General features: G+C 42.6%; 1 protein-coding gene across 3 annotated transcripts in view; it reads left to right on the top strand.

Moving 5' to 3' along the window:
• The window catches only part of LOC144607648 (KAT8 regulatory NSL complex subunit 1-like), a 96,320-nt gene that overhangs the window by 19,275 nt on the left and 55,552 nt on the right, over positions 1 to 21,493 (top strand). For 2 of the 3 annotated variants that reach the window (XM_078424624.1, XM_078424623.1), the window contains exon 3: positions 16,543 to 17,929. In XM_078424624.1, the coding sequence (XP_078280750.1) occupies positions 16,620 to 17,929 (1,310 nt within the window). In that variant the 5' untranslated portion in view covers positions 16,543 to 16,619. Of the gene's footprint in view, positions 1 to 7,104; positions 7,468 to 16,542; positions 17,930 to 21,493 lie in introns of those variants that run through there. The other variant, XM_078424622.1, reaches the window with a different exon arrangement.

Here is a 21,493-nt window from a genome sequence, read left to right as displayed (position 1 = left end):
CCCAGTGGAGTGTCTAGTTGTTCCTGAATAGTGAATGAATGTTATCTGTTTTGTTTCTGAATGCTGAAACTCCTCCCATTGTCTTCTTTCCCTCAATCCTTGTAAAGAATATTGTGTGTAAAGAATATAGTCTGAAGAAGGGTCTCGACCAGAAACGTCACCCATTCCTTCTCTCCCGAGATGCTGCCTGACCTGCTGAGTTACTCCAGCATTTTGTGAATAAATATCTTCGATTTGTACCAGCATCTGCAGTTATCCTCTTAAAGAATATTGTGCTTGGTCTTTGTCTCTATTTCAGCAATTCTAGATTTAGTTTTATGGAATGAAATGGAGGAGGTGCTGGACTATGAATGCTAGAGTAGGTTAGTGGCAGTGATCATAATTCAGTTAGTGTCATTTTGGAAAACAACAAATGTAAGATAGGAGTTGATGTTGCAATTGGGCTAAGATCAATTTTACTAAACTGAGAAGTGATTGTGCATAAGTGTACTGGAAATGTTTTCTTGAAGTTAAATCAGTCCCAGAGCAATGGAAAGCATTCCTGGAGATTCTCAATATGATTCCATCATTCAGTCTGTAAAAAAAACAAAACGTTGACCTGAAAATCTCCTTTAAATTTTTTCTCTCTCATAGAGGCATAGTCATACTATATAACTGGTGCAAAGGGTTATGGGAGAAGGCAGGAGAATGGGGTTGAGAGGGAAAGATAGATCAGCCATGGTTGAACTGGGGAGTAAACTTAATGGGCTGAATGGCCTAATTTTGCTCCTATGACTTATGAACTTTTAAATGTGGCATGTTGAGGTAACCAATGAGTTTGAGACCAACAGCTAAAGAATACTAGTGCAATTTTTTTATAATTGCTCACCACCACTCTGTGCTGCCAATACAATAAAACTCTGATAATATGGCATCCCATTGTTCGGAGGTTCTGATGGTTTGCATCTGGCTCACTCATTAATTCAGAGTTTGTGCTGAGAATCCATAGTGTGAGCTCAGCTCCAGGCTTGACCACACATGCAGCTGGAGAGGGTGGTTGTGTGTGGTCAGGCACACCTGGGGTCAGATACAATTGTTCCAGATAAAACGAGAGTCCAGAGTGCTTATATATTTCCCTATCCCTTTAAACACACTGGGTTCACTGGAAAATGTATTATACCATTGTGTAATCCATAAATAAAATTCTGTTGGATTATTATTATTTATTTCAAGCATTTATTTCAAGAGGGCTTATATACAAAAACAGGGATGTAAAGCTGAGGCTCTAAATGCGCTGGTAAGGCAACATTTGGAATATTGTGAGCAATTTTGGGCACTAAATCTGAGGAAGGAATGTGCTAGCTCTGGAGAGGGTCCAGAGGATGTTTACAAGAATGATCCCAGGAATAAGTAGGTTAACCTATGATGAGCGTTTGGCGGCACTGGGCCTGTACTCGCTGGAGTTTAGAAGAATGAGGGGGGACCTCAGTGAAACATACAGAATAGTGAAAGGCTTGCATAGAGTGGATATGGAGAGGATGTATCCACTAGCGGGAGAGTGTAGGACTAGAGGTCATAACCTCAGAATTAAAGGATGTTATTTTAGGAAGGAGATGAGGAGAAATTTATTTCGTCTGAGGGTGGTGAATCTGTGAAATTCTTTGCCACAGAAGGCTGTAGAGGCCAAGTCAGTGTATAATTTTAAGGCAGAGACAGGTAGATTTTTGATTAGTACAGGTGTCAGAGGTTATGGGGAGAAGGCAGGAGAACGGGGTTAGGAGGGAGAGATAGATCTGAAGAAGGGTCTCGACCCGAAACGTCACCCATTCCTTCCCTCCAGAGATGCTGTCTGTCACCCAGAGTTACTCCAGCTTTTTGTGTCTATCTTCAATAGATCAGCCATGATTGAATGGCAGACTTGATGGGCCTAATGGTCTAAATCTACTCTTATCCCTTATGACATGACCTATTAGGAGTAACATCCAATAATGCAGGAAATCTCTAGTCTGGCACCAAGGTCCGATGGAGTTTGATATTTTACTGTACCTTGTAATATTATTATGATGGAGACCGCACAGGACAGCACTTTGGCGTGGTCAAAAGTAACAAAGCATGATAAACTGTTGCTGACATTGTCTGATGACCTTGGCTAGAAATAAGCGAGGGTTGGTTGGTGGTGAGTGAGTTGAAAGGTTAGTATGAATTTGGGATTAACTCCAGTGCCCCACATTTTTTCTCTTGAGATTAGATTTTATGTAAGTTCTCATAGCCAAAGCGTGTACACAAATCTCCTTGAACAAGGCAACCACCTAGTGGAAATGTGACTCAGCAAAAATGAACATTGCACACTCATACCTCAGAGCACAGAAAGTGTTGGAGTTAAATTAAAGGAGAAATAAGGAAAGCAAAGAGGCGTGAAAAAGTGTTTAAGTAAAATCAATGCAAATCCAAATGCCTGTATGTTTTAAAACAATATAAAGTACAAGTGGTTAACTGAGGAAATTGAACATTTAAGGGACGAAAAAGGCATGTGTGCAGGCAGAGTGCGTGGGTAAGGTTATAAATAAATAGACATGCTGCCTTCACAGGAGGGGGAGAATGTTAATGTTGTAATTAAGAAGCATGTGTTATGGACAGGATAAATCAAAATAATATAGGAGGTACAACAGAGTTCAGCACCATCTATGTAAAAAAAGTATCCCATACTGTTTAAAGAAGCAAGTGAAGAAAGTGCAGTGGTTCGGAGTATGTTTTAATTCCAACTGATGACAGAATTGTCGTAATGGATTTGAGGGCAATTGGTGTTTTTGTTTTTAGTTTTAGAGATACAGTGTGGAAACAGGCCCTTTGGCCCACTAAGTCCGCGCTGACCAGCAATCGCCGCACAGTAACACTATCCTTTACACACTAGGGACAATTTACAATAATACCAAGCCTATTAGCCGACAAACTTGTACATCTTTGGAGTGTGGGAGCAATCCCGAGATCCTGGAGAAAACCCACGCAGGTCACAGCGAGAACGTATAAACTCTGTACAGACAAGCACCAATAGTCAGGATTGAACCCAGGTATCTGGCGCTGTAAGGCAGCAACTCTACCACTGCACCGCCTGAAGTGGTGTTGTATCATTGTTTGAAAATGGAGGAAGGAATCAATATAGTTATTACTGAGTTATGGATTTTGATGATATGTGCTAATTGACCTTTTGAGTACTCCAGCATTTTATGTTTCAAGCATTTTTTTTGCTTAATTATATTAATTATACGGTCATTTTGTTTTGTTTTTGCAGTCCATGGAATATAAAAGTTTGAATGTTTTGAAGCAATTTCACATTGCATCTGTGGGACTGTAATTAGTGTAATGCATAATTCTTTGGTGTCCACATTTAAGGAAGTGCTTGCTTTGGAGTTGTTGATGTTTAAGAAATGTTGGTTGGGCCAATGCTCACTGGAGTGTGCAAGTGCTCCTCTTCGTGCTGTTCCATTGAATTCTGATTTACTAGTGTTTTTGGTCCTCCAATGGCTACATGGAACCAGCTTTGGGAATATGGAGATAAAGATATCTATCTTCTGAACTGTTCTTGTTTCCACTGTGACTGCTCCAGTTGAGATTCTAGTCCATACTTGAACCAAGATTGTATTTAAGGTTTGGAATATGATGATCCTGGTGAAATCCAAACTGGGTCTCGGTGAGCAGGCTATCGATACCATTGTTGATGATGGCTTCAACCGCTTTGCTGATGGCTTCAACCGCTTTGCTGATGCCTGGGAATAGAATTATTACACTGATTGGATTATTCCCACTTAGTGAAACTGGGCAATGTCACACATTGTCAAGTGGATTCTTGTGTTATAACGGTGCTGGAATGGCTTGGCTGGGGGTGCAGCTGGGTCTAAAGCAAAGTTTTCACTTCTATAGCTGGGGTGTTGACTAGTCTCATAGCTTTAGCTGTATCCAGTACTCTCAGCTGTTTCTTGTTTCTCGTCAGGTAAATCAAGTTAGTTGAAGACAGATTTCTGAGTTTTTACGATATCTGGAGTAAACCCAGATGGATCATCCATTAGGCATTTCTGGCCAAACATTGTTACAAGTGCTTCGGTCTTATCTTTGCACTTGCATGCCATTGATGAGGATTGGAATGCTAGCTCTTAAATTGCCCACCATTCATGCCTAAATGTGGCAGGTTTGTCGAGCTTAGATTTGATTGGTTGTTAAATTATTTAGTTTTGTCTATTGCCTACTCTTTTCTTAATATTGCATGAATGTGATCCTGTGCTGCAGCTTCTCCATGTTAGCACAGGTAAATGAGGTGCTAGTCTTAGCATGCCCTCTTCACTCGACCAAGGTTGGTCCCAACGTTGATAGGAAGGGTGGACTGTGAGATACAGTATGCTGGGCTCTGAAGTTATAGATTGTGGTCAGTTAGTAAATTGCGAAGATGACAGCAAAATTGGTGGAGTTATGGTACAGTCAGAACTTTTGTTCCAGTGTGAACATTTTAAACATTAGAGGGCATGGTGAGAGGGGCAAAATTTAAAGATGATGTGTAGGGCAAATATTTTGTTTAAACAATGGTGGATGTCTGGAATGCACTGGTGGAAATATGGCAGTAGCATTTGAGGATGTTAGACGGACACATGCACATGCAAGGAATGAGGGGATATGGATCAAGTGCTGACAGAGAAGATTAGTTTAACTTAGCATCATGTTTGGCACAAACATTGTGGGCTGAAGGGCCTGTTCTTGTGCTGTACTGTTCTTATGCTGTACTGTTTTATGTTCTAAGTTTGTGTACATTGTTGGTGCTGCTGATCGTCCACACAAACTCAGGGATATTCAGTTCTGAGCTTCCAGCTCGGTTCAAAGTTAATCTTATTTTGCAGAGAGGTGTGCCACACAACAGTGGAGGATGTTGGTTGTGCAGATGGGACATGGCCTCTCAAAGGATCGTAAGATGTTAGTTCCTACCAATGCTATCATGTACAGATGTATCAGCAACAGGTAGATGGGTGAGAATGAGGTCAAATAGATTTATTCCTTACTTTAGTTCCCTCACTGCCTGTCAGACTGTCCAGTAACCATGTCTTTCAGCGCTTGCCCAGCTTTGGTGGTGGTGCTACCAAGCCAGTCTTAGTGTTGGACATTGAAGTCTCCCCTATAGTGTATATTATATGCCCTTGCAACCTTCAGCTCTTTTCAGATCTCTGATTCATCAACTGAGGAAGGGAGGCAAGAAATCATCAGGTTTCCCTGGTGTTCGCTCAATGCCATGAGATTTAACGGGGGCTGATATTACTTGTCAAGATTTACGTGTTTAATTGTCATATGTACCAATAATGGAACAATCATATTCTTTCTTGCAGCAGCTTAACAGGCACATAAATGCAAGACACACAGATAAATAAAATTATCAAAAACATTTGTTGAATTACTAACTCTACAAAACTTTTACTAAATGCAAAAAAAAAGTCCACAGTGCAACCAAAGACACAATCCATAGAGGTTCATAGTTGCTGTGGTTATTGTTGTGAAGTGCTTAAGACATGATAGTTGCTGGGAAGAAGCTATTCTTTAACCTGGTGATCGCGGCTTTTAGGCTCCTGTACCACCTTCCCAATGACAGGAACAAAATGAGAACGTGGCCAGGGTGATATGGGCCTTTGATATTGGGTGTCATTTTGAGGCAGTGATTTTTATGGATCACTTTAGTGGGGAGGTCTGTAACTGATGGACTGCCCTGTGTATGATGATAAGCTCTTGCATTGCTATTCGAGTGACATTTTTAGCAGTGGTCCCCTGATGTTTGTATGGAAGACTTGGCAATATTAATAATGTTGTAAGCAACATTGCCATAACTGAATTTATCCTCTTCTTTTCTCCTGTTCCCTTCTATTGGGTTTCCATTTCCCTTCTCTTTCTCCTTAACTGGATACCTTTTGTCTCTGTTTTACTTCTAGCCTTTATCACTTATTCCATCCCTCTGTCAATCAACCCCACTCCCCCCTGTATTCACCCATCACTTGCCAGGCTTTTTCCCTCCCCTACCCCTTTTTTGGCAACTTTCTATCCCCTACTACTATCAGCCTGAAGAAGTCCTGACCTGAATGTTGTCTGTTTGTTTCTTCCACAGATGTTGTCTGACCAGCTGAGTTCCTCCAGCATTTTGTGTTTTATTCAAGGTTCCAACATTTGCAGTTCCTTGTCTCCCTCAGATTTTGTTACCTTGTTACAGGTCTGATTACATTCATTATCCGTGTCAATGTAGCAACAATAGGATGGCTAGCTCTGCCATTTCAAGGACATTATAAAAGTCACCAGATTGGTGAATCAGGAGTAACATGGGTTAGACTTATGGATGACATATTTTCCTGTGATCTGAAAGACTGACCCATATGTAATTGTATAGTCTGTTTCACGAATTATGTGCTTAAAACTCAAAATGCTGGGAATGTTTGGGCATGCTGGTAGAATCAATTGACTAGTAAACTACATGTTACGTGGCTAAAGATGCAAAAAGAAAGGGAAGTTGATGTAAGAGAATAATCTGCAGGATTCCCCTACCGACACGAACACAATGGGTCTTTATGTCATGTAAGTAAATAAGCTTACATGACATAGACACAAATAACGTTTCATTTTAATGGATTAATTTTCTTCGCAAAATTCGTTGTTTAATCCTCTGAGCATTTAGACACTTGACACCCTGACTGAAATCCTCATTGTTTGTTGATTAATTGGGATTATTTGAAGGTGTTTTCTTGTTGAATTTCCCCTTGTATGTTGATGTGAGGGCGAGAGATGAATGTTTGTAGCGGAACGGACCTTCTGGGTTGTGATTTCTCGGTGCACAGCCCTTGGTCTGCTGACTGGAGGTCAGTGCGTCAGACGGCCTGCATTGTGCAGTGTTTCCTGCTCGCTCCCTCTCCCCAGAATGGCGCCATGCAGTAGCGCAGCCAATGAGTCGCCGCAGCCGGCGGGCTGGGGGCGCGGCCGCCGCCTCCCGCCGCCGCCAAATGTAGTCGAGTCAGGGCGGCGTGTGCGCCTGCGTACTGAACGAGCAGCGGAGGTGGGGCGGCGCTAGCTGGGCGGGTGCGGCGTGCTCTCTGCTGCCCCGCGGCGGCCGAGCGGGGCGGTGCGGCGCTGCCGCGGCTCTCGCTGCATTGTTATCGGGGGAAAGGCTGCACCCTGTCAGCGAGCAGCGCCAGGCCCGGCCGCCATCTTACTGCGCTGCTGTAAATGAAAAGCGCCGTCGGGGCGGAAGTTCGAGCCCTGCAACCGCCTCCTTCCTTCGGTCTGCTGGGAGTAGCGCGGTGGAGGCGTAGAGCGCTTGATTTGTGTACAAACGACTGCTGCAACGCCGAGGACGGCAGCGCGCTCCGCCATTCTCCGTGTGGCGGCAGCGGCGGGCCGGCAGGTGTGAGAAGCAGTGGCGGCTTTTGCCAAGCTGCAGGCCGAGGCCCAGGTCGGGCCCGGGCCGCATCACGTGCGGTGAGTGGGTGCGCGTTGCGGGGCTTTTTTCGACCGCGAGGCTCGGCCGGGTGTTGACGGGGAGGAGTGGGTGTTGGGGCCATCACGTGGCGGCCGCTTTGTGCGGGCGGGCGCAGAGCCCGACTCGCTGCTCTTGGCCCGCCCGCATCCCGTCGCCGTGGCGCAGTTGGTGGCGAGCCCAACCGGACCTCGGTGCCCGGCCCGGCCGTCGGCTTCATTGTTGCAGCCGGTTACATCATGCGGCGGCACGTGACGGCCGTAGGTCGCCGAATCCCGGCCCGGTCCGCCGGCCGCTCGGGTGGTGCCCTGCCCTTGCACCATGTGCTGACCTAGCCGGCCGCTGCCTGCTCCTCGTAACCCCCACCACCCGACCCAACGTGCGCCTGTTAGTCATTTGCAAAATGTTTTTGTTTTGAGCGTCCCTTTGTGTGTTGTTAACCCCCGGGTATGGATGACTGATCTGCAAGTAGACTTCTTTCTCCTTGGCTGATCCGATTTACTGCCCGTGAGAGGAATTTTCCGGTGTTCTGCAGCTATTTGTGCTTTGATCTCAACCTGTTCAACAAACATCCAGCGAAGTCCATATAGGGCTCCCTACTGTAGTTTCAGCTTGGAATTTGAATGTAAACTACAAATCAAATATTGAGTTGTCCGCCGTCAATAATTGCAATTTTTTAAATTAAAGGAAATATTGTATTTTCCGTGCAAATCCCGTATTTTTGTTTTGGCGCTGCCTGTGGCTGACTCCCGTCAGTAAGCTGACATTTAAACATGCAACAGCACCCATGTAGATGTTTTTTTAAGGAAGTCTTTAACAAATAGGGTTTTGAGGTGTTAGCTAATATTTTGGCCATGTGGAAACCCGTGACATTGGTCCAGGCCTCCAAGTTTCGCCCACTATTATATATTTAGAGTAACTATTCCACTTAACGTTGATGGTGATTAGGGAGGAGCACTATTCAAATACAATTATCTTCTGTTCATCTTTTGATTTCATCACTTAAATATACTTGATAGAAGTATTATAATCAGCCAAACATGTTGGAATTTGCTATAAGCTGCTTTGGTGTCTCATTTGTTGTTAGTGGTGTCTAACAAGCATTCAGACACAAGAACTGCAGATGCTAAAATCTTCAGCTAAACACAAAGTGCTGGATGATCTCAGCGGGTTAGGCAGCATCTGAAGAGGGAATGGATAGATGATGGTTCGGGTCTGAAACGTCTGTTATCAATTCCCTGCACAGATGCTATATCGCCCACTGAGTTCCTCCCACACTTTGTGTTGTGGCCTCGATGCTTTTGGGTAAATTGTGCAAGGCAAAAAGGTTGAGAGTGAGTGAAATTCTTATTTAATTTTGTTCCTATCTTCAAGAGCTGTTAATTTGTGGCACCTCATTTTTGCTTTACATTGCTTGAAATATTTTTCCTAAGCTGAGAATGCAATTTCTTGGTGCCAATTTAGGAAAAGTGGTATCACAAGAAAGTTTAAACATTGTTTTGACTGGAATGATTGGATGAAACATGGAAGTTGTTTATTTTATCCCATCCTTTCCAATATGAAGTTTCGTTTTCAGGCATCTGAGCAAGCACAGAGCAGTAAGTTAATTTTTGTGAAGAATCAAAATATTTCTACCAACTGTTGGTATTGCTGTAATGATGAATTGGAGTTGGTTCTTGATTGTTATTTGATTTGTTTTGCACAAAGCAAGCCAATATCAACCAGATTTGGATTTTGAGAGTGTTATCAAAGTGTTCTTGTTGTGTGGAGCTGCCTCTTTCTGTTGAACGTGCCATCAAAATAGGGCATTGGCAGTTAGCAAAGTTTACTGGCCATCACTGTTTTAGACTGATGTCCTGTAAACTCTACTAACTGCCGCTGTATCAAAGCCCTCCTTTGGCAGGTTCAGCAGACTATATTCCAAAAGGAGGCAGCTCCGCACATCAAGAAATCTCAAACTCCAAATTTGGATGATATTGGCCTGCATTGTGCAAAACAAATTAAAAAAATAAGTCAAGAACCAACTCCAATTCATGATATACAACAATACCGAGCACCTTGTGTTCAAGGCACAAGTAAAATAATTGGGTGATTATTTCAAATTAGATGGTACTTCACCATGGGATGCTGCAATATATTTATGTACTCAGCTAATGCCATGGCTCTGCTCGTTTAGGATTGATATAGTTCTGGTTGCTTTTGTTGCACAGGCTGGTACAGTTGGGGTCAAGAATTTATTCCAGAACTGACCTTGTTTCTCCCAGCAGGCGGGGCACTGCTATGGTGCTCAGATCCCCTCCTTCGTCTATTCTCTGTGTTTCTTCAGAGCAATGTAGTGAAGCTGTTTTTAACATTTTAAATGTGTGCATTAAAGATCATGCTGTCATGTAAAGTAGGTTTTGGGCAAATGGGAGAGATAGTTGAAAAGAATTTTGACAAGCTGCAATTGTCATCTTGAATATGAACCATGAGTCAGCTGGTTGGAACTTTAGCCTGCTCCAACATTCAATAAAATCATGGCTGAAACAATTTGGCACACCACGCCACTTTCTCATTCTTATCTTCTAATACACCTTGATGCCTTTATCTTTAAGATGTGTCAGTCTTCATCGTGAATATATTCAATGACTCAGTCTCCACGGCCATCTGGGGTCGTAAATTCCCAGATATTTCCCAGCCCCTCTGACCTAAATGAACACCCCTTCCACTCAAAGTGTGTTGCATTGATAATCCTGTAATGGGAAACATTTTTTGGCAACTGTCCTGTCACTCCTCTCCTTACAGTCTTGCATGTTTCAATAAAATGAGCTTCAATGAATATAAGCTCAACATTTTTCCATGCAACTTTTTTGTCGTAGGAATGAAGCTTCTGAACTTTCTCGGTTCTGACTTCAATGCACGCACCTTCTTAAATGTGGAGACCAAAACTGTACCCAGTATTTTAGTTGCTGTCCTATCAGCACCCTGTAAAGCCTCATTAAAATTCAATTTCATAACTCTTGCACAGAATCCCAATATTCCAATAAATACCAACCTTTGTATTTCTTCTGCTAATCTCCCCAGATTCCTTTGTACTGTGACATTTTGAGTGTAACTATTTGAAACAAGGTTGGAAATGTTCTTCCTTCCAAAGAAGATAATGTCTCTTCACCTCCCCCCTCCCTCCCCAGATACACTATTGCAGCAAATCAAGGGATATGGATCACATGCACTCGGAGGAGATTAGGTTAACTTGGTATTATGTTCAAGGCAGACATTGTGGGCTGAAGGATCTGTTCCTGTGCTGTTCTATGTTTTACGTGACCACCTATATTTGATTTACCAACTTTCCTGTTGACTTAACCTGTCCATTTGGCTTTACTGTAAAGTTCCTTCATCCATCATGGCAGTAATATTTATTGATTTTTGGCCCAGTATTCCATTTAACGTCATATGTCTGAAGTGCAACTGTCAGAATTTTGAGATTATTTAACATTAGCTGTGCATGAATAATTTGCATAGTTATTTTGTTACTGTAGAAAATAAGGGATTGGAGCCCACAACTGAAAATTGTTCAGGCTTGTGGGATTGTAATCAGGCAAAACCTGACACCTTGGCGAAGGCTTAATACCTTCATATTCATCATATTGCAGCCATATTTGTTGTTTGCTTGTTAACTAGGATGCCTACATGTCCTACTTTGGACACGGGACAGGGTGTTTCTATGTTAGTAGTGCTTATTTCCTCAATGAGTACATGCAAAACAACACCAATTACACACCAAACACATAATTCTCCATTTTCGCCACCTTCAATGTGATTGCACTGACAGTCACATCTTCCAGTCCCCACCTCTTTCTGCTTTCCGCAGAGACCGTCCCCCTGCCACTGCTTAGTTCACTCATCCCACCCAAACCGCACCCTCCCAAGGAACTTTCCCCGACAACTGCAGGAGACATAACACCTGTGCCTATACCACCTCTCTTGCATCCATCCAGGGACCCAGGCAGTCCTTTCAGGTGAAGCAGAGGTTCATGTGCACCTCCTCTAATCTCATTTACTGCATTCGCATCTATTGCATTTGGTGCTCCCGATGTCGCCTCCTTTACATTGGCGAGACCAAGTGTAGACGAGGTGACTATTTTGCTGAACACTTATTTATGGATAGGATAGGTTTAGAGGGTTATGGGCCCAAATGCAAGGACTTGAGTTGATAGGACATGTTGGTCGGTCTGTGCAAGTTGAGCTGAAGGGTCTATTTCAATGCTATATGACTCTGACTCCATAACTTGCATTTGGTCTGCCGGATCTCCTGGTTACTAACTTTTAACTCCCCTACCTGTATGTATACTGACCTTTTTGTCCTGGGTCTCCTCCACTGAGAGAGTGAGGCCACACACAAACTAGAGGAACAGCTCCTTGTATTCCACTGGGGAGCTTACAACGGTATGAAAATTGAATTTGCCAATTTAGGTACCTAAGTAACAACAACCCCTTCCACCCATATTTCTTCCTCTGACTTCATGTTTCGTGCCTTTTCTCTCCTTATCTCACGACCTTTTGTTGCCTTCCAATCTCGGGCCCTTGTCCACCCATCTACCAGTCAAAACCTCCCTCACCTGCATCCACCTGTAAGTCGCCAGGCTTTGTCCCATACCCATCTCTCTTCCAGATTTCTCCTCCCCTATGATCAGTCTGAAGAAAGGTCCTGACCCAAAATGTTGCCTTAACTGCTGAGTTACTCCAGCACTATCCTTTTTTTTTGTAAACCAGCATTTGCAATTCCTTGTTTCCCAGGAACATTATCATTGTGTTCAATTTAAAGCTATATACCATGTTGTTTTTTTTTACCCATGTAAGTTTGATAGATTAAATGAGAATGTATAGTGAGCACTGCCATTCTTTCCAGTTAAATAATTGTGGATTTTTGGTGGGGGGGATGAGTGTAATGGGGATCGAACAAAGCTATAATGCTGTGTACTTCCACAGCTCTTTCTCCTCACCATTAATTCTGCTTTGTGAAAGTTCTCATTTGGCCTAACAGTCTCACTCCTATGAACCTTGAGCTTAGTTCCTCACCCCAAGCTGATCAATGTTGGCTTGCAAACCTCTCAGCGCATCAACTTTGCATTGTTTAAATCCTTTTTGGCATAATTCATCTCGATCAATCTCTATTTTGTAACCTCTAGTCTGACAACTCTTCGTGCATTGGCAATGCAAGTGACCCCCAATTACAGTGGGGCGAGTGGTGTTAGAAAAATGGGACGTGTTGCAATTTTTTCATAATGTGCATGTGACAAAAATAGAATGGGAAATAAATTGTCTTGATTTATTTACTTTTTCCCCCCAAAATTCTGACAGTGGGTTTTATTCCATACCTCAAACATGTGCATGGTGATTTCTGAATTCTGTCAGGGCAAACTTCTATAATCAGATTTTTTTTTTTGTAATTCAAAGGTCACTTGATTTAAAATTTCCGCTTCTAACAGCATGGGTTTTCTCCGGGTGCTCTGGTTTCCTACCACATTCCAAAGATGTACAGGTTTGAAGGTTCATTGGCCTCTGTAAATTGCCCCTAGGGCGTAGGATGCAAAACCTGGATAACATAAAACTAGTATTCGGGTGATCGTTTGGTCGGCGTGGACTCAGTGGGCTGAAGGCCTTGTTTCCACGCTGTATCTCTGAGCTAAACTAAAAATGGACGTTTAGTCGATGTTTTGGGTCAGGATCCTTCATCGATATTATAAAACTGATCGGCAAAATAGTTTTCATGGATAATATGAAATGCAACTCTCTAATTTTTGAAAGGGCAGGCTATAACCCCCCAAATCCAGCAAAAAACACATTTTGACTGGAGTATTATTTGTGGAATGATCATTGCGGTGTCTGGTGCTGTGTTGATTAGAACAGTGATGGTCCTGTCATATTGCTGGTGGGAGTAATGTGAAGCGATGAGTAATTTAAGGAGTGTTCTAATGATTCTTTGGTTTAGCATGTACTAATTTGTAGATGAATGCACCTCTCATATTGATATGTCTTATCCAGGGTCCAAAGTAGCTCGTAGATCGCATGTTCGACAAGCAGGAAACTAAAAAGTGTTCTGCAGTTGTTGGGGATGTTAAATTGAATTTTCAGTTGCTGAAGAAGACGTTAAAAGTAAAACTGCAGACTACAAGCGTTGTGTTAAATTGTCAGTTGTATATTTTAAGCTTGATTTTTTTTGTTATTTTGTGATTTTTTTTAAATTGAGCAAAAAGCGAGCTTCTCCCATCTTCCTCTCAAGCCTCATTTATCTTTTATCCCAAGATTACATTTTCTGCAGTTGCTCACTGTAGTGCCTCAACGTCTCTGCCTCCTTGCAGTTGGCATTTACGCGATATATTTTATCCATCAAATGTTTTGACTTCCCTGAGTTGCTGCACTTGGGGAGGGGAGTGGAGGGGTGTTCCTAAAGAAATGGGGTTTCTGAAATTTCCATAATGTGAAGCTGCGTCACCTGTGTACGCATCAAGAAATGTGAATTAGAAATAAATTGTGTTGATATATTTACTTTTTAAAATCGTGAGAGCATATTTTATTCTGTACATCAAACATGTGCAGAGTGCTTTGCGAATTCTGTAACCCAATTTATTATTGGGCAAGGGTCACAATATATTATTTTATTCACCGTGTGTCTTTGAACACCTTTAGTTGCTGCTTTTGCTGTGCTTTTCTGCTTTGCAAATTAAAATATTCCAAAGGTGGTGAGGTGGCTCAGAACAAGCATGTCTGTGGGCAGGGACTGAAAGTTTACAAAGTACAAAATTAGTCATGTAGGCCAGAGGCTGAAGAAAGGACATGGCTTAATCCAGTGCAGCATCTTTAAGAAGGATACCCTTGAGAAGTTGTCCAGCCATCTCTGAAGTCATTTCTAAACAAATTTTGCCCCTCTGTGGGGAACTTTTGAGACCTCGGCTCAGTATTGTTGCATTTCTTTTTACCCTCTGTCATCCCCACCCTCAACAAATGATGAATGGATCTATCTGGAAGAATACTTTGCTGAGCTAACTGATGTTTCTGCATTATTTGGTTTCTTTACAAATTACAGTCATTGGCTCAGTCATGACGATGTTCTTGTTTTTCCCCTGAATTTTGTGAGTTGATTTATTTACAAGACCCATGTGTTTGTGTGTGTGTTTTGGGTTTTACCTCTGGGTTTTGGAATTGGGGAGTTTTGAACTCATTGCTCAAACTCTAGATTCACTCAATCCAATTTGCCCATGTGACATTTAAAGACAGCAGAGGTTCCATATGGATCCCAGGAAACTGAGCCCGTGTTACTTCAGTTCAGTTATGTTAGGTTGGCCACATCATTTGAAGTCAGTCACCAGATTCCATGACGGTTCACTGTTCCAAGCTTTGCCAAGGAGAGGACATGAGGACAAATGTGATTTTAGAATGGCTGAGAACTTCCTTGAAGAAGTGCAACATTGACTCATGGGAACTTCTAGCCCATAGAAAATGAGTATGCAAAATGGTCTTGAAAGATTCCAAGCTATGCATTGGGAATGCAGCACCATAAAAACTTGCCATAACAAAACACCACCTGCAGAGGAGTCTGCAATTTCTACATTGGCCTCAATTTAGAACTCTGGGGGAAAAAACAAGTCATTCTCGGTCTCGAGGGACTCCTCAAGCAGACACTTAAGAGTCGAGCATTGGTACATTTTGTAGACCTGCTGCTGCGTGGCTCTAGTGAACTGGGTTCAATCTCAATTTCTGTAGCTGAGTTTATACATTCTTCCTTTGACCATGTAGGTTTCCTTCAGATGTTATGGTTTTCTCCCACATTCCAAAAACGTGTGGGTTGGTAGGTTAATTAGCCTATAGGCCAGTGATAGAGTTTGAGCAGGAATTAAGGGAGAATAAAAATGTGAAATAGATGTGTGGTGGGAGAGTTTGGGGTTGATGGCTGTAGAACCTATCTCCAGGCTGCATAACAGAGAATCTTTGAGTTTGAGCTTTTTCAGTGGATGTGCCATTTATTAGGAATTTTGAAATGCATTCACACAACACTAAGTGGCAAGTTGCCATAGTTGTTGCAACAACGCCGCCTGTACACGTAAACAATGCCAAGTAATGGGGTGGGAATGGGGTATTTGTGGCATCTTTCCCCACAGTGTCGCTCGCTTACTGAGACAGTGAGGCTGGATAGCAGCAACTCTTACTGCATCTTCTCATTCTCCTGTCATAGTTGTTTCTGTGACCCTCTCTTGCACTGATTTTGTTCATTTCTGATTTGGAAACATTTCATGTTACAAACAGTTCTCAGAAATTAAATCCTGGTGTAATCTTGGGGGCTACCTGTAAAGATTTGGATGGGAATGTCAGCGGCATGATTGGTAAGTTTGTGGATGACACCAAAAAAGGTGGTGCGTTGGACAATGAAATGGCTGTCTAAGGTTACAAGATTGAGATCAACTGGGAAAGTGGGCAAAGAAATAACAAATGGAATTTGGATCAGGCAAGTGCAAAGTAATGCATCTTGGGAATTTAAACTAGGGCGGGTCATGCACCATGAACAGCCTAGACCTCGAGGACAATTGTAGAACAGAGACATCTGCAGGTACAAATATATAGTTCCCTGAAAAGTGTTGACACCGAAGGATGCATATGGCATGATGGTGTTTAGTCAGGGCAATGAGTACAAGATTTAGAACGTCATGTTAGTCGTACAAGACGTTGGTGAGACTGCACCTGGAACGTTGTGTATAGTTCTGATTGCTATACCATAGGAAAGGTATAATTAAAGTAGAGGAAGTTCAAGGAGGTTGCAGGATTGGAGGGCTTGAGTTATAAGGAGAGACTCGATAAGCTGGTATTGTTTTCCTTCAAGAGTAGTAGGCTGAGGGATGATCTTAGAGGTTTATAAAATCATGAGGGGCACAGATAAAGTGGAGGGTCGCACCAGAGGGTAGGTTTATGGTAAGAAAGGAAAGATTTAAAACAAACCTGTGAGCTAAATTTAGCGCTCAGATAATATGTGCAAATGCATAGATTGCCATATCTCTTGTTGCACTTTGTGATTTGGATTATAAGTTGTTTATGTTTTCTTTCAGACTACCGGTACTAGGAGAGAGGAGTGGAACTGGCCTCAGCGGTTGGAGAGGCCAGTGTGTCTGTGTCTCAGCCCTGCATGGCTGCGATGGCGCCTGCTCTCACAGAAGCAGCAACGGAAGCTCACCGTAGATTCAAACTGGCGACGCCTTCCTCATCCCTCTCTCCCTCAGGCACAACTGACACAGATAACAACTCCATTAATAACAGTGCCAGAAGAAAAGCTTTTGCAGAGGACCATAGTCTGGATTTCCGCAATAACACTGGGAAGGAAGATCAGTGTAAGTTGCTGACTCCACGTTGCTGCTTTGATGGAGGATCTCGTCCACTGCCACCACCAGAATCGGTGAAACTTCAAGGATCTTTAAGCAAGCACGGAGTTATCAAGACTCATACTGTCCTATCCCATTCTTTGCTGGAAGCTGGTGTGCTTGGGTCAGATCTAATTGATGGACAGGTGGCTGTGGAATTTTCTCCTAAACTTATTAAAACGATGAATGCTGGTAACAGTTATCCATCACTGCCACCTTCCCCAGAGCCACCAGTTAATGGCTTGGCCAAGAAATCTGCTGGCAGTCTACATTTAGATCACGATTTGAACGTTGGAAAGCCTGGAGGGAAGACTGTTTCCTCAGGGCTTCCTGCTATTGGATCCAGTCAAACTGAAGATATGAGTAAATTATCAATTATGTCCTGTAAAGTAACAAAAACAGATGTGGCAGGGGAACCAAGAAAATTCAAACATTTGAACACTGTTGATGAGGATATACCCAAATCAGAGTTTGCCAGGCACTTAGAGTTCGGAGAAAATGGTACTGCAAATACTAAAGTTATGTCCTCTCCTGAGATCTCCGGTGGTATTTCTGGAAATGCTGATGCTCCGAGTGATCTTTCTCCCTCCAAGATGAACACCTGTAATATTCTGGATACTGAGGTTCACAGTAGGACTTTGATGGCTCAGACAAGACAAAGTGAAATCAGAAGAAGAGCCTACAGACTTCGGAAACGACTGGAAGTTGTGCAAGTAAAGCAGGTGGAGCGCCATGTTCAACAGCAACTAGGAGGATTTGTGGAGAAAGCTACGCACCATTTTCCACCTTTGGATTGCTTGAAGCGTCAGGATGGGTCTTTACAAAATAATTATGGCTGTAAATCCAGTTCCATTTCATGGAAAGGGGATAAGAGTGCTTCAGAAACATTGGAAAATTTCTTCAAGAGCAGTTCAGTGACTAAAGGGCTTGAAAAATTTATTTCGAGCTCTGACTCAAAACTACGATTCAGCGAAAATGCTTTTGATTCCGATGTTACAGAGAGCAGCTCTGGTGGGGAGTCTGATATTGAAGAGGAATCAAAAACCAAAGCAGAAACAAAGCAATATCTTGCACCTTTGTAAGTACAGTTTGAAGCATTTTTACCCATGAGAGATTACTTTCTTTATTTGCACTCATCAACAATTTTTGTTGTTCAAACCGTGATAAGATAAACTGAAACCCGAGTGTTTGCGTTAGCTTACATAGTGCAGTACATAGTGTTTTAATTTACAAATTGAAGATATGGATTAAGCTAAAGTAGTCAATGGAAAGGAGGATCAATGAGAAGAATTAAAAGAAAAGAAACTATATAATTAGCATGCTGTTGTTTATTTGGCTTTGTTGGCGATTCCTAGGATATTAAGGTGCAAAGTTCACAAACCAATCTCCGGTTTTGCAAGGAAGCCTTGCATGACGCCATATTTTTAGGGCTGGTAGTATAACAGTTCCCTGATTCTCACGGTGTTGATCTTGTTTAGCTTGGAGTCGCTCCTTTGATCTAAGGATATGGCCACATGTTTTTTATTTTTATGGAAATGTTTTTTTTAATTGAATTGAATACTTTATTGACACTTGTGACTAGGTACAGTGAAACTCTTTGTTTGCATACCCAAGGTATGACCCATAGTCACAAAGTATCCCACACATCCGACGCATGCCCCGGCCGCGGACTCCACTCCCATCCAGCCTCCACCGTTCCGAGGGATCCGAACGAGCTCCGGGTTCGTCTATCTGCCGCGTCTTCGGGGCCTTCCGGGTGCATTGAGATCGTGGTGCCTTGATAAAGGCCTCTGGCCACGATCCCGGTCCACACGGTTAGCAACAGCGATATCCAGTAGGCCTCAGTGTACCCAGTAGGCCTGATCAGTGGGTGGCAGTGTCATTAGCAGCTTTCCTTGAGATTGAGCTTTTTCTTTGTGTAATAAACTGCCTGGAACAAGCTTTAAAACAATCATAATGGATTGGATGGAAATCCAAGGATGATTAACCTTGTGTGCAGGGAAATCTAGCAAAATAAATTAGTTTATTAAAAATGATACGTATTGTTATACACATCAAATTTAAAGAAGTTTTGAGATGGACTGTGTGTACTGGTGTTTGTGACTTATTAGTTTATTGATGAATGTGGCTATACTCCATCGATGCTGCTAATTGTATTTAATAATCCAATATATTTCCATTGAGGGATTCTGCTGGTTTGGAACTGAGGTCTGCAAGTGATATTTGGATTTTCCTATGTAAGATTTGTCCGTTTTATTCATAGGTTTTGATGGTTTCTTGGAAGATTGAAAGTATTTGATCATAGCAAGAGATAATTTGGGTGTTGTGACTGAATGTTCCCCTTGTGCAGGTGTTGCTTAAAGTATACTGGATTGTGCTAAGATCTAATGGTGGCTGCCAGAACTAGTCCAAGGGCATTGGCGACTTAAGTGTAAACGTTGACCACTTTGGATGAGATGTTCCTGGTACTTTGATCTACTTTATGTCCAGAGGCAAAGGAGGAAATTTTGCAGTCCCTTCTCACCCAAACCACCCCCATCCTAGGCACTTTCCCCTGCAACCGCAGGAGATGCAACACCTGCCCCTCTACCTCAACTCCGTCCAAGGGCCCCAACATTTTTTTCAGATGAGGCAGAAGTTCACTTGCACCTCCTCCAACCTCATCTACTGTATCCGCTGTTCCAAGTGCGGACACCTATATATCGGCGAGACCAAGCGCAGGCTCGGCGATCGTTTTGACCTCCACTCTGTCTGCCTAAACTTACCTGATCTCCCAGTTGATAAACACTTTAACTCCCCCTCCCATTCCCACAATGACCTTTCTGTTCTGGGCCTCCTCCATTGTCAGGGAGGCCCAGCGCAAATTGGAGGAACAGCACCTCATTTTTCGCTTGGGCAAATTATACCCCAACGGTATGAACATTGACTTCTCTAACTATAAGTAACCCTTGCTTTCCCTCTCTCTCCATCCCTCCCCCTTCCCATTCCCAGTTCTCAGACCAGTCCTACTGTCTCCGACTACATTTTATCTCTGTTTGCTTTGGTATTACCTTCTCCCAGCTAACAATGATCTAATCTACATTTTCCTTGATCTCCATTCCCTTTGTCCTATTTTCATACCTTTCACTTCCTTATCTATGTATCTCCCTCTCCCTTGACATCAGTCTGAAGAAGGGACTCGACCCGAAACGTCACCCATTCCTTCTCTCTAGAGATGCTGCCTGTCCTGCTGAGTTACTCCAACATTTTGTCTATCTTCAGCATAGGAAGAAAAGTGGCAGTTAATGTGGAATTGAGAAATTACTATAAGGACCACCAGAATTCTATGAATGGAGACAAAAGGGGCTACAGTTGCTAGAATCTTCAGCGAAACACATTTGCTGGAGGAGTTCAGCCTGAAGAAGTGTCCTGCCGCAAAATGTCACCTGACCATCCCGTTCCCAGATACTGCCTGACCTAAGTTCCTCCAGCACTTTGTTTTGCCCAGAGTTCCGTGAATGCCAGATTATCAGTTTTGCTGTAAATGAAGTTCTATCACTGACGCAACAAGACTTGCCTTGACTTTTGGATGTTAAGGGAACTTTTTGTGATTTGAAATTAGTATACGAAAATGAATGGATGTAAATAATCAGTCACAATTTTATTGAAATGATTGTGACGACACATTTACTGGCGGAGTAGTAGAGGGATTTGCATTGAAACAGCCTTTCAGATCACTAATGCTGATGTAACTTTGAAAAATATCCGATTCACACTGGCAGTGCAGTCTAATTCATGGACAATTAATACTGCCACGTTTTGTGAGATGAGTCCTGTCAATTCACAAAAGAATAACCAGAGAGGGATTGGTTGATTGCGAAGTTGGCAAAGAAATGATCCTGCATATAAAAAGGACACAACAGAGAGGAATTTTGCTCTCTAACCAGTTTTAAAATTTGCATTCAAATGAGGAGTGGTTTCCCTTTGACGTACAGGAGGAAATTGAAGCTAAGTTTATGATCTTATGATCTAAATGTGCTATTTCTGCAGTGCACATAAAGGATTGGAGGTTTATGTCCAGCTGATTTAGCAAATGCATTGTCTAATCATCTCAAATCGGCCCTACTTTCCATATATAATCATTTCAATGTTAGGGTGGTATCTCAAATCTTGGATAAATGTTTTCATTCTTGTTTTGAACAATTAATTCTCCAGCCTGCACCATGTCTGCACTCACTATCTTATGATACCAGGAACATACCAGAGATCCTGCTCCTTTAATATTTTCTTCTTTTAAAATCTGGGGCAGACCTCAATTTTGTGCCATTTGGGTACTGATATGAACCATAATTTCCAACCGGCCTGCTCCTTTATGTTCTGCAGCCATTCAGCAATATTCCTAACTCGAGCACAAGGGAAGCAACATTCCAGAATCACATCAGTGACTGCAGAAATGCCTGCCTGCTCCCCCAACTATGGAATCCATTGCAACTGTAGTTCCCTGAAGCTTTCCTATTACTTCCTGAGCACTTATGGCACTATGGTCATTTTTTTATCAAATAAGAAATTTATGGCAAGGGATGGCCACATAAGCCGAAGGTGAGCATAGAATGAGCTTGGCCAGTTGATATTGCCCTCATTAGTGATGCCTACATTCATAACA

Source organism: Rhinoraja longicauda, chromosome 29, assembly GCF_053455715.1.
Source record: "Rhinoraja longicauda isolate Sanriku21f chromosome 29, sRhiLon1.1, whole genome shotgun sequence".
NCBI classification, from domain to species: domain Eukaryota; kingdom Metazoa; phylum Chordata; class Chondrichthyes; order Rajiformes; family Arhynchobatidae; genus Rhinoraja; species Rhinoraja longicauda.
This window is presented reverse-complemented; position numbering and strand designations above follow the sequence as displayed.